Raw genomic sequence first — 17,758 nt, 5'->3', positions numbered from 1 at the left:
CAGTTCAGTTTATAGGGGCCTTGCTGGACACAAGCCTTCAGCACGCTTTTCTGCCTCAGCAGAGAGCGATGGACATCATCAATCTTATACATCTTTTCCAGAGTCGGAAATGGGGCACGGCACAGCAGCTACAGCGGATCCTAGGGCTGATGGCGGCGACTACAAGCGTGCTGCTATTTGCAAAATTGAGAATGAGAGGTCTTCAACTGTGGTTTCTCAGACAGTTTCGGCCTTTACGGGACTCACCTCGGAAGAGGTTCACAATTCCACCTTCAATCCTCCAGTCCCTGCAATGGTGGAAATCCAGAGACATCTGTCAGGGAGCTCCCTTCCACCTACCTGTGACAACAGTGACGATTACCACAGATGCGTTTTGTGGGGCTGGGGTGTTCACATGGACTCTCTGTGTGTGGGGGGCCCTTGGCCTCTGCAATTGACTCATTATTACATAAACTATCTGGCACTGTTGGCAATTCATTTCGCCCTTCGGTCTTTCCATCCCATGGTGGCGGGGAAGGCAGCAGCCCTGTTGACGGACGATACTACAACCCTTCGTTATGTCAACAGGTAGGGCAGGACAGTCTCTCGATGGCTCTGTGCTCTAGCACTAGAACTGTGGATGGAGTGCCTGGAGCACAACATCTACGTAAAGGCTGCACACCTTCCAGGGGTGCTCAGTCTGCAGGCAGACTCATTGAGCAGAGGAGCAGCATCTCCGCACGAGTGGGAGATACAGTGACACTTCCTTCAACCTGTGTTTCAGCTCTGGGGGTATCCTCAGGTGGATGTGTTTGCAACAGCCAGCAATCGGACGTGTCCTCTGTTCTGTTCCAGGGAGGGCATGGATCCAGAATCTTTGGGAGACGGCCTGATGTTCCCGTGGAACAACTGGTTCCTGTACCCATTTCCGCCTCTGCTGACAAGAGTTGTCAACAAAATTGCAAGAGAAAGGCCGTGCTGCATCCTAGTGACACCATGGTGGCCTCAGCAGAACTGGTTCCTGATCTTGCTTTGACTAGCGCGGGGGGTTCTTTATCAGTTTCCGGTGGAACCGGACCTTCTGTCAGCCAAGGACGGTCAAGTGTTTCATCACAACGTGCCTCACCTGAAGCTGACGGCGTGGTTCATCGACCTTGTGAGTTCTCCAGGAGAGTCCAACACGTCTCTTCAGTTTCTTCAGTTTTTGGCTGACCCTGTAGTCTCACCCCAACGGGTGGGGCTATCAGTGATTTTTGATTTTCTGTTATCTTTGGTGGATGCTGTACTTTCCTTTTCTTCTGTTAAAGTTTATTTATCAGCAATATCAGTGTACCATGAGTCTGTGGAGGGGCATTCAGTTTTTGCGCACCCTCATTCGAAGAGGCTTCTAATGGGTCTGCTCAGATTGCATCCCCCGTCAAGGTCACCCTCACAGTTGTGGGATTTGACTTTAGTGTTGGACAGGTTTACTCGGCATCCCTTGGAGCCAATGGCAACATGTTCGCTACAGCTTCTGTCTTGGAAGACGGCTTTTTTGGTAGCATTCACATCTGCACGCCGTGTAGGGGAGCTCATGGCTGTGCGTTGTGACTACCCATATTTAGTTTTTCAGGAGTCCGGAGTGTAGTTGGCTCCTGATGTTTCTTTTCTTCCCAAGATGGTTTCCCAGTTTCACCTTAAGTTGGACGTTTGGTTACCCACGTTTTATCCCACGCCTTCCTCGGATGAGGAATGTTGGTGGCACGCTTTGGATGTTAAGTGTGCATTATTGTTTTATTTGAGTCGTTCTAATGGTTTTTGTCAGGACCAGCATCTTTTTGTTTCTTACGCTGCTCCTAAGTTGGGCTCCAGAATTTCATCTCAGCGGCTTTCGAAGTGGCTCACTGAGACTGTGCTACTTGTTGACAAAGAAGCCATTGCCTGGGCGCATTCATGGGCACTCTGCTAGAGCGATGGCAACGTCGGTGGCATTCCTGAAAGGTGTTTCCCTGACGGACGTGTGCAAGGCTGCCACCTGGTCCTCTCTGCATGCTTTCATGAAGCACTACGCTTTGGACGTGCATGCTCAGTGGAGGACTCGTCTGGGAGCTGCAATGCTGCAAGTTGTCGCTTCTGGTTGACCGTCTTCCTGCCTCCAGGTATGTCTTGCTTGCTAATCTCCCATGAGTGTGAAGCACTGAGACCACGACGAAGATAGACAGGTTGCTTACCTGTAACTGTAGATCTTCGAGTGGCCATCTGTGCATTCACACTACCCGCCCTCCTTCCCCACTGCTGACGGTCTCCCTATGTTAGGGGCTTCCAGCGGTCAAGAAGGAACTGTGAGATCTTCCCGCTGGCTCCGGTGAGCATGTGTACTGGGACGCCTGTACATGCTCACTGTTGCTGAGTGCGAAAAAATCCCATGCTTTTTAGGTACCAATTTGGGGGGTTGGTGCAGGCACTGTATCCCATGAGTGTGAATGCACAGATGACCACTTGAAGATCTACAGTTACAGGTATGCAACCTGTCTTCCTAATGTGTGGAAGAAATTGCCAAAATGGGCCAAAACATCTGCCTCTTGGGGGGGGGGGCGGGTCATGACTATGGTGGCTCTGCTGACCTGTCAGCTCCAGCAGAGGATCCTCTGTGCCCCCCCTTGAGCAAACACCGATTCCTGTGGCCATTCAGGATTGCATCCTTGGAGCTACAGGCTGAGCGGAGATGTGTGCAGCCTCATCCTGGAACCTTTAGTTGGTATGAATGTGGCTGCAGTGGTGCCCTATTTACCAGTGAGTCTGCCACTGAAGCAAAGGCTTCTGCTTGACTCCTCAGACAAAGTTTGTGCTGAAGCTACAATCAGAGTGGCTCCACCCACTCTCCTCCAGCATCCTACTGTTTGCACCAGTTGCTCAAGGGTTGGATAAGTGTCCTGGACAGGCCAGTTGTGGCCCCAGGGCCTTATTTTTGACACCCCTGCTTTAGACTGTTGTTCTATTTTCATGTATTGTTTTCCAGTTCTTCATTCACACCCCCACAGCATTGTTTGTTCATTAGAGATTTTTGCTGTTTGAATTGTTTTTATCATGTTTTGTAATCCACCTTGATTCTCAGTGAGAAAGCTAGGTTGCAAATTGATTAGGATGATAATACTTTCCCCCCCCCCCCTCTTTCTTCTTTAGTGAGTGACAGCTGCTTCAGGAATCTCGCAGAGGATCGTAGTGGGATAAACCTTAAAGACCTCGTCCAAGATCCTTCTTTGTAAGTATCTGCTTTCAAGCGTGAATAATAGATTTCAAAATGGGCAATGATTGATACACAGTTAGCCTGGAATACAGGTACTCAGACTCATAGCCACAGAAAGTGTCAGGCCCCTACCAACCATTTGTCATGCCCCTCCGATCAGCACTAGGGGTTGGTGTGAAATTTGTCACAAGTCTTCTGCCAATGAGTCTTCTGCATCTCCTTCCTTCCTCCCTCCCAGGCTTTGCCAATGAGGGAGAGAGACTCTTTCTCTCCTCCCATGGTCCCCACCTCTCTCCCAGGCTCTTTCTTTGCTTCCTGCCCAAAGTAATTGCTTCTGCTGTGTCCTGAAGCATGTAGCACAGTCCTTTTCCTGTCTTAGCTTGCTAGGTTGTATCAGTCATGGATTCCTCTGATCAGCATATTAAGGTAGAAGGTGTTTTTTTTGGAGGCTCTATTTTAGCCTGGGTGGGCAGTGTTCAAAGGTGGTTTGAATCAGAGTGAGTGGGTGGCAGCAGCACCACAAGCCCACTGGAGATCAGGGCATCACAGCATTTTAAAATCAATGTAGAATGCTGATAATGAATTGGTACTGGCAACAGTTTTCCTTCTCTTTTAACTGGGCTCAGCAAGGTATGTGTGTGTGTGTGGGGGGAGTCAATCTCTACCTGCAGAAGGGAGCCTCCCCGGTTTAATTTTCCCATCTGCATGAAGCAAAAAAGCCATCCTTCCTCTGCATGCCAGGCAGGCTGTCGCTGCGAAGTGTGTACTTGCTAGAGTTACCAACTCCATGTTGGGATATTCCTGGAGATTTGGGGGATAGAGTCTGGGAAAGGTGGGGGGAAGGACATTAAAGAGTGGCTAAGCGTAAAATCTGTATCTTAATAGGTGATTTTAACTACCCGCAGATTGATTGGGTCAATATGTGTTCTGGTTGGGAGAAAGAGATTGAGTTTCTAGATGCTCTCAATGAGTGTGCTATGGAGCAGATGGTCACAGAACCTACCAGGGGTGGAGTGATCCTGGATTTGGTCCTAAGTAATGCCCAAGACCTGGTGAGAGATGTAAAAGTGATCGCACCGCTTGGGAGCAGTGACCATAATGTTAGGGGAGGGACGGTGGCTCAGTGGTAGAGCATCTGCTTGGGAAGCAGAAGGTCCCAGGTTCAATCCCTGGCATCTCCAAAAAAGGGTCCAGGCAAATAGGTGTGAAAAACCTCAGCTTGAGACCCTGGAGAGCCGCTGCCAGTCTGAGAAGACAATACTGACTTTGATGGACCAAAGGTCTGATTCAGTATAAGGCAGCTTCATATGTTCATATTGATTTCACCATTTGTATAAATAGGGAGTTGACCAGCACAACCACTTTTAACGTTAAAAGGGGTAAATTCTCTGAGATGAGGAGGCATGTGAAGAGGAAAGTGAAAGGAAAGCCAAATACGGTCAAAACCCTTGAGGAAGCTTGGATGCTATTTAAAACTACAATCCTAGAAACTCAGAAAGTTAGGAAAAGCACAGACAGGTATAAGAAAAAGCCTGCATGGTTAACAAACAAAATAATGGAAGCTATAAAAGGTAAGAAGGATTCCTTTAAGCTGTGGAAAGCTAGTTCAAGTGAAGTTAATAAAAGGAAACACAGGCTGTGGCAAATCAAATGCAAAACTGTGATCAGTCAGGCAAAAAGGGACTATGAGGAGCATATTGCAAAAAATATAAAGACCAACAATAAAAATTTCTTCAAATATATTAAAAGCAGAAAACCAGTCAGAGAGGCAGTGGGGCCCTTGGATGACCACCAAGGGGTAAAAGGGTTACTGAAGGAGGATAGGGAAATGGCTGAGAAGCTGAATGCATTCTTTGCCTCCATCTTCACTGTGAAAAATGAGAAGTGTTTGCCCACTCCAGAACTGCTAATTTTGGGAGGGGTGTTGAAGGACCTGAGTCAGATTAAGGTGATAAGAGAGGAGGTCCTACAACTGATAGACAAATTAAAACTAATTTTAGAGGTCCGGATGGCATACATCCAAGAGTTCTGAAAGAACTCAAAGGTGAACTTGTGGATCTTCTGACAAAAATATGTAATCTTTCATTGAAATCTGCCTCCGTTCCTGAGGACTGGAAGGTAGCAAATGTCACCCCCCATCTTTAAAAACGGTTCCAGAGAAGATCCAAGAAATTACAGACCAGTCAGTCTGAATTCAATACCGGGAAAGTTGGTACAAACCATTATCAAAGACAGAATGAGTAGGCACATTGATGAACACAAGTTATTGAGGAAAACTCAGCATGGTTTCTGTAAGGGAAGATCTTGCCTCACTAACCTGTTTGATGTTTTTGAGGGGGTGAACAAACATGTGGACAAAGGGGACCCAATAGAAGTTGTTTACCTTGACTTCCAGAAAGCTTTTTATAAAGTTCCTCATCAAAGGCTCTTTAGTAAGCTCGAGAGTCATGGAGTAAAAGGACAAGTTCTCTTTTGGATCAAAACTGGCTAATTAACAGGAAACAGAGAGTGAGTATAAGTGGGCAATCTTCGCAGTGGAAGACAGTAAGCAGTGGGGTGCCATAGGGCTCAGTACTGGGTCCCATGCTCTTTAACTTGTTCATTAATGATTTGGAGTTGGGAGTAAGCAGTGAAGTGACTAAGTTTGCAGATGACACTAAATGGTTCAGGGTGGTGAGAACCAGAGAGGATTGCGAGGCACTCCAAAGGGATCTATTGAGGCTGGGTGAGAGGGTGTCAGCATGGCGGATGAGGTTCAATGTGGCCAAGTGCAAAGTAATGCACATTGGGGCCAAAAATCCCAGCTACAAATACAAGTTGATGGGGGTATGAACTGGCAGAGACTGACCAAGAGAGAGATCTTGGGGTCGTGGCAGATAACTCACTGAAAATGTCAAGACAGTGTGCGATTGCAATAAAAAAGGCCAACACTATAATAATTCCAATAATTCCAATGCTGGGAATTATTAGGAAGGGAACTGAAAACAAATCAGCCAGTATCATAGTGCCCCTGTATAAATCGATGGTGTCGTCTCATTTGGAATACTGTGTAAAGTTCTGGTCACCGCACATCTAAAAGGATATTATAGCATTGGAAAAAGTGCAGAAAAGGGCAACTAGAATGATTAAAGGTTTGGAACACTTTCCCTATGAAGAAAGGTTAAAATGCTTGGGACTCTTTAGCTTGGAGAAACGTCGACTGAGGGGTGACATGATAGAGGTTTACAAGATAATGCATGAGATGGAGAAAGTAGAGAAAGAAGTACTTTTCTTCCTTTCTCACAATACAAGAACTCATTGGCATTCAATGAAATTGCTGAGCAGTTGGGTTAGAACAGATAAAAGGAAGTCCTTCTTCACCCAAAGGGTGATTAACATGTGGAATTCACTGCCACAGGAGGTGGCGGCAGCTACAAGCATAGCCGGCTTCAAGAGGGGATTAGATAAACATATGGAACAGAGGTCCATCAATGGCTATTAGCCACAGTGTATTGTTGGAACGGGGTGGGGAGGGGTGGGCTCCCTCTTGGGTAATTGCCCCCCCCCAGGGAAAGTGTATGCGCAATACATAGCCTCTCCTTCACGGTGTAGTGAACACCGCGTGGTCACTGTCCGGCTATGCCTGGCAGATGGTCACTGCAATGGCCTCTCCTGCATCTGTGGCAACACCTTCCCGCTGGTCCCCCCCGTTTCTCACAGAGTTTGCCACGTCATGGTGCGACCGAATGTCCGGCGGTATAACCGGATGGGCAGGCTGGGCTCACCAACCTCGCCAGCCAAGAGAAGGAAAACTCTAACATCAAACCTGGGCAGATAGAGCTCGTTAATGTAACACCTACCACCTGGAGGACTCGCTGCCGGCGTCCCAGCTTACTGGGCCATGGCAGATGACCCCAAGGTGAAAGGGTGGAGCCAGTACCGCGCACACTGTGCTTCACCTAAAAATTCCTCTGCGCAGGCCTGAAGGGCATATCCTCATCCACAACCCACAACACACCAAGTCCTGCAGCGATGGGCAAGGGGCGAAACGGCAGGTGGAAGATGCCACTGGAAGCCGCAGTCCCGATCCTGCATGTAGGTGGTTCAGGGTATTGGTCGCCTGATGCTGACCCGGAGACGAAAGCATCTTTTGGCAGCACCCTGAACGACCAAGCAGCCTTATCTAGGGACAGCGCTGCTTGCTCCACAAGGAGAGGGGCCTAGAAAAGGTGGCCTAAACAAAGCTCGTCTCCCCCACCCCAGTTGGCTAGCCGCGGTCAACGGGCATCCTTACTCATGGTCAAAAAATAACAACAAAGAAAAGGCATGCACCTGCCTCACAAAGTGTGCAAAGACTAAAGCTTGCGTGTTGGAACATCAGAACCATGCTTGACACAGTAGACAGTGGTCGCCCTGAGCGACGCTCTGCTCTAGTTGCCCACGAACTTCTCAGGTTGAATATTGACATAGCAGCTCTCAGTGAGGTCCGTTTCCCTGAGGAAGGTAGTCTTCAAGAACATGGTGCTGGCTATACCCTCTACTGGTTGGGTAAGTCAAAGGCTGAGAGCCGCCTTTCTGGCATTGGCTTCATGGTCAGGAACTCCATTGCCTCCAAACTCGAAAACCTGCCAACAGGTCACTCAGATTGCATCATGTCCATGCGCCTCCCACTTCAAAACAAGCAGCATGCAACACTCTTCAGTGTGTATGCCCCAACCCTTCAAGCAGATCCTGCAGAAAAGAACAAGTTCTATGCTGATCTACGCAACCTCGTACGGAAGACCCCTACAGAGGACAAGGTGATCATCCTTGGCGACTTCAATGCCAGAGTAGGTAAAGACTCGGAAGCCTGGAAAGGAGTACTTGGCAAACACGGCATTGGCAACTGCAATGATAACGGGCGCCTCCTGCTAGAATTCTGCACGGAGCACCAGCTCACCATCACCAACACTATCTTTCAGCAGAAGAACAGCCTGAAGACAACCTGGATGCACCCACGGTCCAAGCACTGGCACCTTATCGACTACATTCTGGTGCGCCAGAGAGACCTTCGAGATGTCTTACACACCCGAGTAATGCCCATTGCGGAATGTCATACGGATCATCGTCTTGTACGCTGCAATCTCCGTCTTCACTTTAAACCCACACCCAGGAGAGGAGGTATCCCTCGGAGGAAGCTTCAGGTTGGCAGCCTTCAGTCAGCCGAAGTTAAAGCTGCCTTCCAGGCAAAACTCCAGTCAAGAATTGAGGACCCCAGTTGCCCCACAGACCCTTCTCCAGAAGCACTCTGGGAACACCTAAAAACTACCATCCTGTTGATCTCTGAAGAAGTCCTCGGGTTCTCCACAAGGAAAAACAAGGACTGGTTTGACGAGAACAATCAAGAGATCCAAGAATTACTAGCCAAAAAAAGATCTGCCTACCAAGCACATCTTGCTCAGCCCTCCTATCCCGGGAAAAAAGCAATCTTTCGCGCTGCATGTAGCAACCTCCAGCGCAAGCTTCGAGACATTCAGAACGAGTGGTGGACCAGGCTTGCAGAGAGAACCCAGCTGTGTGCAGACACTGGTGATTTAAGAGGGTTCTACGAAACCCTGAAGGCAGTGTATAGCCCATCATATCAGGCTCAGAGTCCCTTGCGTAGTGCAGACGGCCAAGTGCTCCTCACAGACAAGGCATCCATACTTAACCGGTGGTCGGAGTATTTTCAGGCTCTCTTCAGTGCCAACCGCGTAGTTCAAGATTCAGCAATCCACCTCACCCCACTTCAACCAGTGAAAACAGAGTTGGATGAGATCCCCACCCTAGAAGAGACTGTTAAAGCCATCAAGCAACTGAAAAGTGGCAAGGCAGCGGGAGTTGATGGAATCCCACCAGAGATCTGGAAGCATGGGGGCACAGTACTACATAGCACACTTCACAAAGTACTTGTCACCTGCTGGGAACAAGGCAAACTACCACAGGACTTTCGCGATGCAATCATCATCACTCTACACAAGAACAAAGGAGAAAAGTCAGACTGCTCCAACTACCGGTGGATAACCCTGCTCTCCATTGCAGGCAGAATCCTTGCCAGAATACTCCTGAACAGACTGGTGCCCACCATTGCAGAAGAACTCCTCCCAGAGAGCCAGTGCGGCTTCAGAGCTGACAGGAGCACCACCGACATGGTATTTGTTCTCAGGCAGCTCCAAGAGAAATGCAGGGAACAGAACAAGGGTCTATATGTGACTTTTGTTGACCTTACCAAAGCTTTCGATACCGTTAGCAGGAAAGGCCTGTGGCAAATCTTGTAACGTTTAGGATGTCCCCCAAGGTTCCTCAGCATTATCATCCAACTACATGAAGACCAGTGAGGCCAAGTCAGACACTGCAACGACCTCTCGGAGCCCTTCCCAGTAGGCACAGGTGTAAAGCAAGGCTGTGTTCTCGCGCCAACTCTCTTTACGATCTTCTTTAGCATGATGCTTCAAAGAGCCGCAGTAGATGTAGATGATGACGATGGTGTCTACATCGGCTATTGCACCGATGGCAGCCTGTTCAACCTGAGGCGACTAAAGGCTCACTCCAAGACAATGGAAAAACTCATCCGAGAGCTATTATTTGCTGATGATGCTGCACTCGTCTCCCACTCGGTATCAGCTCTGCAGCATATGACGTCCTGCTTTGCAGAGGCTGCCAAGCTATTCGGCCTAGAAGTTAGTCTGAAGAAGACAGAAGTTCTCCACCAGCCTGCACCCCAGGAAGATTATCACCCTCCCTGCATCACTGTGGGTGAATCAGTTCTGAAGACAGTCCAGCCGTTCAGCTACCTGGGGTGCATCATCTCCTCAGATGCCAAGATCGACAAGGGGATTGACAACAGGCTGGCAAAGGCAAATCCTGCATTTGGCCGACTGCACAAAAGAGTGTGGAGCAACAAGCATCTGAAAAAAGGCGCAGAGATCAATGTTTACAAAGCGGTTGTGATGACAACCCTCATCTACGGCTCCAAATCGTGGGTTTTATACCGTCATCATCCTTGAGTGCTTTCATCAGCGCTGCCTTCGCACCATCCTCAACATCAACTGGAGTGACTTTGTGACCAACACTGAAGTCCTCAAGAAGGCGGAGGTTACAAGCATTGAAGCACTGCTGTTGAAGACGCAGCTGCACTGGGCAGGGCATATTTCTAGGATGGAAAACCACCGCCTTCCCAAGATTGCTCTGTATGGCGAACTTTCCACCGGCCATCGAAATAGAGGGGCACCAAAGAAGAGGTACAAGGATTCCTTGAAGAAATCCCTTGGCACCTGTCGCATCAACCATCACCAGTGGTCTAACCTAGCCTCAGATCACAAAGCATGGAGGCACACCATCCACCAGGCTGTCTCTTCCTTTGAGAACGCACGCATAGCTGGTCTTGAGGACAAAAGGAGATTGAGGAAGAATCACACTGCTACAGCACCAACCCCAAATCAGACTTTTCCCTGCAGCCACTGTGGCCGGATCTGCCTGTCCCGCATTGGTCTTTTCAGCCACCAGCGAGCCTGCAACAGACGTGGACTACTGCACCCTTCTTAAATCTTCGTTTGCGAAGTGAAGCCGAGAGAGAGATTGTTGGAACTCTCTGTCTGGGGCAATGTTGCTCTGTATTATTTGTGCTTTGGGGGGAGGGGCAAAGTGGAAGGGCTTCTAGCCCCACTTGTGAACCTCTTGATGGCACTTTTGTTTGTTTGTTTGTTTGCTTTTTGTGTTGGACTGGATGGGCCATTGGCCTGATCTTAAATGGCTTCTCTTATGTTCTTAATCAGGCATAATACCACAGTGTCAGGTACAAATCCCTGACAAAGATTTGTTTCAAACTTGTGGGTTAGAAACAGTTTGCTGATTTTAGTAATAGTATTATCATTGCTGATTTTTTTTTTTGTTATTTATACTTTATTAAGTTTTCCATAAAGCATATCACGAACAGAGGCACTCATCCAACACCTTGTGCACCGCCACCACATATTCTCCTAATCTGAACTGCCTGAACTGATCAAGTTAATTAGATGCCGGCGTGCCAGTTCCCCAGCTCAAGACCCCCCGGGTAAACAAGTCCCAGACTTCAAAATGCAGAGCTTTAAACATTAGATGCTTCTAGAAAAGCCGCCCAAATCTCTTCAAATTGTTGTTGTTGACATTGCCGGCGATATGCTATCCTTTCTTGCACAGCCAAAGCATACATTCCCTCTAGCCAAGTAGTAATTGTGCCGGTGAAGTCTTCACGCCACTGCAGCAGGATAAGCCGCTTCGCAATCATTATCGCACGTGCCGCCCATCTTCGCTGCCAACGAGTCAGTGACCAGGTCGTCGGGAAGTAATTCAGTAATATCTGCATGGCAGAAATAGACTGGTCAATGTTAAGTACCTTTTGCATCCATCGAGCAATCCCATCCCAGAAATTTTTTAACATCGGGCATTTCCACAGCATATGAACCAGACCCGCCTCTGAGCGTAGACACCGCCAACAAGCCGAGGATTCAGCCAAGTTGTGCTTATACAGACGAAGAGGAGTCCAATAAATCCTGAACAAAAGCTTTTGTTGAATTAAAATCAAGCGAAGATCTTTCGAACAATGGCGGAGACCACTACAGATAGCTGCCCATTGAAAAGGGTAAATAGGGCAGTTAATTTCCTCGCTCCATTGACATCGCAAGTCTTCCATAGAGTATTGCACATCTTTTTTCAGACATAGATATAAAACACGGACTGGCTTATTTTGTTCAATTGCATGTTCTAGGGTCTGCAGAAGAGGCGGAGCATCCGGAACTGCCAAAGCGTCTATGCCAAAAGAGGTAGACAGTGAATGCTTCAGTTGCTGGAATTGCAGCCATTGGTTAGCTGGTAACCCAAATACACTTTGTAGATCCTCAAAAGAAAGAAATGCGTCCTCGTTGCTGTCTTTAAGCTGATTGAGAGTTAAGAGACCCCTCTGCGCCCACGACTTCCAAATCACCGGCCGTCCCCCTATCTTCACTTCAGGATTGCCCCATAGAGTCATCCGACTATGTATAAAGCTCCGTAAATATCACCCAAATATTGCCACGTTTGTCTTGTCGCCCGAATTGATGGAAGAACCGACTCTCCCTGATAGTATGTTGATCCAAGCGCGTTCCATGTCGACAAAGGAGTAAGAACAGCAGTTTCCAAGTTCATCCAGGGAGACTCGACAAAATGTTTAAGTGGGGCCCATCGCTGAATACCAGCCAGCAAGTATGCCCGATGGTATAGACATAAGTTTGGCAAGCCAAATCCACCTCGGTCAAATGGTAATTGTAAGCGTGCCCACGACAACCGAGGGGGTTTCCCCTCCCACAGAAAATTCGCTAATACTGAGTTGATTTTTCGAAACCACTTCTGCGGTATATGTTGATGGATACCACGCAACACGTAAAAAAAACGGGGATAGATGATCATCTTCAGAGCATTTATTTTACCCCAAAGCGACAAGGGGATAGCGGACCATCGCTCAAGTTCCGGCTGTATTTTCCCTATTACTTTGTTTAAATTTAACGATATGAGCATCTCAGGCTGTTTAGGAATAAGAATGCCCAAATACATAATAAAAGCCTCCTGAACTGAGAACTGCCCAATATCTCCCGTCAATGCCGCTTCACCCCCGATCTGTAAAATTTCTGATTTTTGCCAATTAATTTTATAACCGGATAGCCTGCCGAAATTATTTGCTGATGAAGAGCCAATTATCCAAAGTGTATTCATATATCTATATCTGTATTGTTGTCTGTAGTCATACATGTATCTATACACATATATTCATGACTGCACTAAGCCATGTATTAGAATATCGGTATTCACTAACCCTTCTATACACTCCTTATATTCTTTCAGGTGTTATGTAGAATAGTATTGGCAACAAGGGAGGCCACTGTGGAGGGTAAGCCACAGTGGGAAGTCAGGGCCTAATCTCATCTCCCTAGTAATGGAAGATAGATACCAATGAAAGATGCCTGTGAGTTGGAATGTGACCTTGAAAAAAGTAACACTTGCAGCCTGAGAAATAATTCAAAGACATTTGAGTGGGAGAGTTAAGCGGGAGGGGTGATGGGCCGTTAACTGTAACATTTATTTGGATTGTAAGTTTCATTTTATATCAGTCTGGCAAAGGCAATAGTCTTGCGTATACATGCTATAAGTGTTTGCTATATGTTTCTTCATTAAAGTTTCTTCTGCATTTATGCAAGAAGTCTTATGGTGGACTCTGGGCAAAACCTTACACATCGTCTCTGTCCTCTGAAGTAGGCAGTTTTACCAGGGAAAGTGATTTCTCTAGTCTGGTGATGACTTGTAATTCTGGGAGATCTCAGGCTCCACATGGAGTTTGTCAACCCTATACTGTCTGAGTGCCTATAGCTACCTTTGAGTCTTCTATAGAAGAAGATTATATTGAATTTATATCCCATCCTACATTCAGAGTCTCAGAACAGTCACAACCTCCTTTACCTTCTCCCCCCCACAACAGACACCCTGTGAGGTAGGTGGGGCTGAGAGAGCTTTTTTTTACAGCAGCTGCACTTTCAAGGACAACTCCTTTGAAAGCTACGGCTGACCCAAGGCCAGTTATGTGGAGCAAGTTATTTGGGGCCAAACCAGAGCAGGGGTGGTGGCTTTTTGCGGGGGAGGGGGAAGTGAGTTCAGTGGAAGATTGTGTTGTGAATCAAAGGGGCCATACATACAAGAAAATGCACCTTCATCTTTGAGTTTGATTAGCAAAGCCTTACTTCATTCTCAGAAAGAAAGAGATACTTTTATAGTGATACATTGGTAGGGGAGGGATTCCCATCCTGCACCCTGCAACCCACACTGTGGAAATAGGACAAATAATATGGGGGTTGGGAATCTTTATGCATTTATGTCATGTGTAAAGAAAGAAAAGAAGGGAATATTTGGTTTAAACAAAATAGATATAACCGTATTTGAGGAAAGCACTGCATTATATCTCATTCATAATGCAGTAAATAAATGATGATGTGCTCACTACCACTGTATTCATTTGCCCATTATCAAGGGACTGACCCCATGCGCTTCCAGGGAGGTTGCACACAAATAACTAGACTGGTAGTATTTTTAAAAAATATATGTATTTAATGAAAATATATCCAACAGATTAGAAAGTTCAAACAGCAAATGAAACAAAAAATGAAACAATTTAACACTATTTAGGAGCTCTGTTAGGTTGCACAAAGTTCTATTTAGTGTGGTCTATGGTCTCAGTAGTTGTGAAGCATAGAAATAGGCCTGCAGTCCATCTCAGCTAGGTAACCTCTGGAGTCATATTGCAATCATAGTCTTTTGTTTTAAATAGATTTATTAGGTTTTCAGGCAAAATAGGAAGTGGGGATAGAAGGGAAGGGAAAAGGGTGGGGTACATAAATTAAATTTTTGTGTTATTTCTACTTATACATTATTCATTTCATATTATCATCATCAATATCAGTCATCTTATAACATTTTCTGCAATTACATCTTATAATTCATTAATAATTAATATCTCTCAAAACTCCTACTAAGACAAGAAAATATTTTTACGCAGCAATAATTGTTATAAATCACATTATTATCTTATCTTAGAAGTTCATGTATTATACCGTAGCCAGCTATATAATGGTTCAGATATTTTCTTAGTTTCACACAGATTAACATCTTTCAATCTTGCTGATAATGTATCTATTTCTGCAGTCTAAAAACTTAACTAGTAGCTCCTCTTTTCTCGGTATTTCATATAATTTCCAATATTTAGCAAAGATTATTCTGGCTGCAGTCACTGGGCATATTAAAAACACTTTGGTCTTTCTGGAATAATCTTCTGGTAACATATTTAGTAAGAAAGTCTCTGGCTGAAATCTAATTTGTATTTTCAGAATCTTTTGTAGTAGATCGTGTATAGGTAAAGGTAGTCCCCTGTGCAAGCACCAGTCGCTTTCGACTCTGGGGTGACGTTGCTTTCACCATGTTTTCACAACAGACTTTTTATGGGGTGGTTTGCCATTGGCTTCCCCAGTCATCTACACTTCCCCCCCCCCCCCCCAGCAAGCTAGGTACTCATTTTACTGACCTCAGAAGAATGGAAGGCTGAGTCAGCCTCGAGCTGGCTACCTGAACGCAGCTTCTGCCGGGATCGAAATTGTGTACCATCTTCCAATAAGATTCGGCTCTATCGCACAACCACCACATATGATAAAAAGTTCCGGTTGTAGTCTTACATTTCCAGCACTTATTTGACACATTTTGGTACATTTTTTGCTAATTTGTCTGGAGTTAAGTACCATCTATGAAACATTTTGTAAATATTTTCTTTTAAGACCATTGATCTGGTCATTTTATATTACATTTCCAAACTTTCTCCTAGGCTTCTAAGTCTATGTTATGTCCCAAATTTTGGGCCCACTTGATCATACAATTTTTTACAGTCACATATGAAGCTGCCTTATACTGAATCAGACCTTTGGTCCATCAAAGTCAGTATTGTATCTTCATCGTGGTCTCTGTGCAGTCCCACATATGGGTAATCCGCAGGATCGGGCCCGACCTCGGAGAATTCAAAGCAATCTTTAAGCGTTAAATTTGGCGCGCCTTCTCCTCGTCCTGGGGAGGAGGCACCGTCTGCGCATGCCTGGACGAGGGGGAGGCGCTAGCCCACTCAGTTTCTTTTTTACCGCCGTCCGGATCATACCTACCTCATTGAGTCTCCTGCTTTTTCATCGCAATCTACCTTCAACGTTCTTTTCCAGCTTTCTTCAGCTTCTTCACCACTTTACTCCTTCTGGCATCGTATTAAAAAAAAAAAACCGCACTATTTTCGATCTTCTCCTTCTCTACCCCCCCTCCCCCCCCCTTTCCCTCCGGGCAGATGGAAGGAAGAGACAAAATCACTTTCAAACGCTGCGTTCGCTGCTCTGCTAAAATCCCGTCTTCTGACGGACATTCCTTGTGCCTTTTCTGCCTCGGCGAGGCGCATCATACGGATTCCCGCCATCACTGCATTCAGTTCGGCAAGCAGGCCCGTAAAAACCACGCCGCGCGGCTTAAGAGCCATCTCCTGGAATCCTCCCTTCGACCAGATATGTCTCACGCGGCCCACCAATCTACGCCAGCTTCCCTAACTACTACGGGAGCGGCGCAGCCGGCAGCTTCCGTGGCTCAGGTTCCCTGCAAGCTTAAGTCCGGAAAACATCCTAAAAAATCGGCTCGCTACATCTCTAAACCCAAACCAACTTCTCCAGCGAGGTCCACTTCTTTGGCTTCAAAGAAACAGCCTCCTACCCTAGAACCTCCGGCCAAACCTCGGGACGAACCCGATATCGACTCCGAAGCCAAGCAATCCGACTCTTCTCATTCTTCGACTTCGGACCCTCACTCTCCACTCTCTGACATAGCCAAGCCGGCAGAACTATCGCCTTCTGAAGGTCCAAAATCCTACCTGGACCTTTTGGCTAATATGGCCAACTCGCTTAATATCAAACTCACCTCTGATGCCCCCAGAGTCTCTGACGTTGTATACGACCTAGTGAATGCTGACCTTCCTGCTGGCTCATCCTTTCCCATGCTTCCCGTTCACCTAGAAACTCTCAAGGAAGCCTGGGACAAGCCGGCATCGGTACCACCAACCTCCAAAAAGGTCGAAGCACTCTACAAGGTCCATGCTCCAGAATCTAAGTTTCTGTTCAACCACCCTGCACCGAACTCTATGATAGTTCATTCCTCCTCTAAATCCAAGCAAACCAGACACCCTGTGCCTCCGGAGAAGGAAGGCAAGAAACTAGACACCATCGGGAGGAAGATTTACTCTCTCATCACTGCCACGACTAAAATCCATAATTACATGGCATATTTTTCAGCCTATACATTTAACCTGACATCTTATCTGAACACTCTGATCCCTTCCTTACCGGAGGAGACACAGAAACCAGCTACCAACACCCTGCAAGAGATTGCCAGAGTGTGCAAGCAACAAATTAACACAGCACGCCACGCTGCTCAATGTTCCTCCAGAACTCTCGCCTCAGCCATAGCTCTACGCAGGCATGCCTGGCTCAGATCCTCTTCGCTCCAACCAGATATTAAGTTCAAAATCGAGAATCTTCCCTTCGATGGTCTTGGACTGTTTAATGCCACCACAGACGACATCCTCACCAATGTAGACGATAGCCGTAAGAGAGCCAAGAGACTGGGAGTCACTCAGCCTCAACCTCATCTTGCCAAGCAAAGAAATTGGAGACCTTACTACTATAAAAGCTCAAGATCTCCTAGACAGCCAGAAGCATGGAAACGTAAGCCTCCTCAATCTAAGCAGCCCTATCAACAAAGGGCTCGCCCACAAACATCAAAGAAGACCAAAAAAATGGAAGCGGGGGGAGGGGGGCCGGGGAGCATGGCGAGCCGCCCCATCCTCAAGCGGGCGAGGCCGCCGCGCCGCTGCCGCCCCCTCCCCGCCCACTGCAGCTGCTCCTCCGAGATGGGCCCAGGCTGAGCCCATCTCGGAGGAGCAGGCAAAACCAGAGAAGGGGAGGGCGAGGCAGGCCAGGAGCATGG

General features: G+C 47.0%; 1 protein-coding gene across 15 annotated transcripts in view; it reads left to right on the top strand.

The window, feature by feature from the left end:
* The window catches only part of LOC132589015 (gephyrin), a 680,040-nt gene that overhangs the window by 111,771 nt on the left and 550,511 nt on the right, over positions 1–17,758 (top strand). For all 15 annotated transcript variants that reach the window (XM_060261532.1, XM_060261538.1, XM_060261529.1 and 12 more), the window contains one exon: positions 3,142–3,220. In XM_060261532.1, coding sequence (XP_060117515.1) covers positions 3,142–3,220 — 79 coding nt within the window. Of the gene's footprint in view, positions 1–3,141; positions 3,221–17,758 lie in introns of those variants that run through there.

Source organism: Heteronotia binoei, chromosome 21, assembly GCF_032191835.1.
Source record: "Heteronotia binoei isolate CCM8104 ecotype False Entrance Well chromosome 21, APGP_CSIRO_Hbin_v1, whole genome shotgun sequence".
In the NCBI taxonomy this organism is placed as follows: Eukaryota; Metazoa; Chordata; class Lepidosauria; order Squamata; family Gekkonidae; genus Heteronotia; species Heteronotia binoei.
This window is presented reverse-complemented; position numbering and strand designations above follow the sequence as displayed.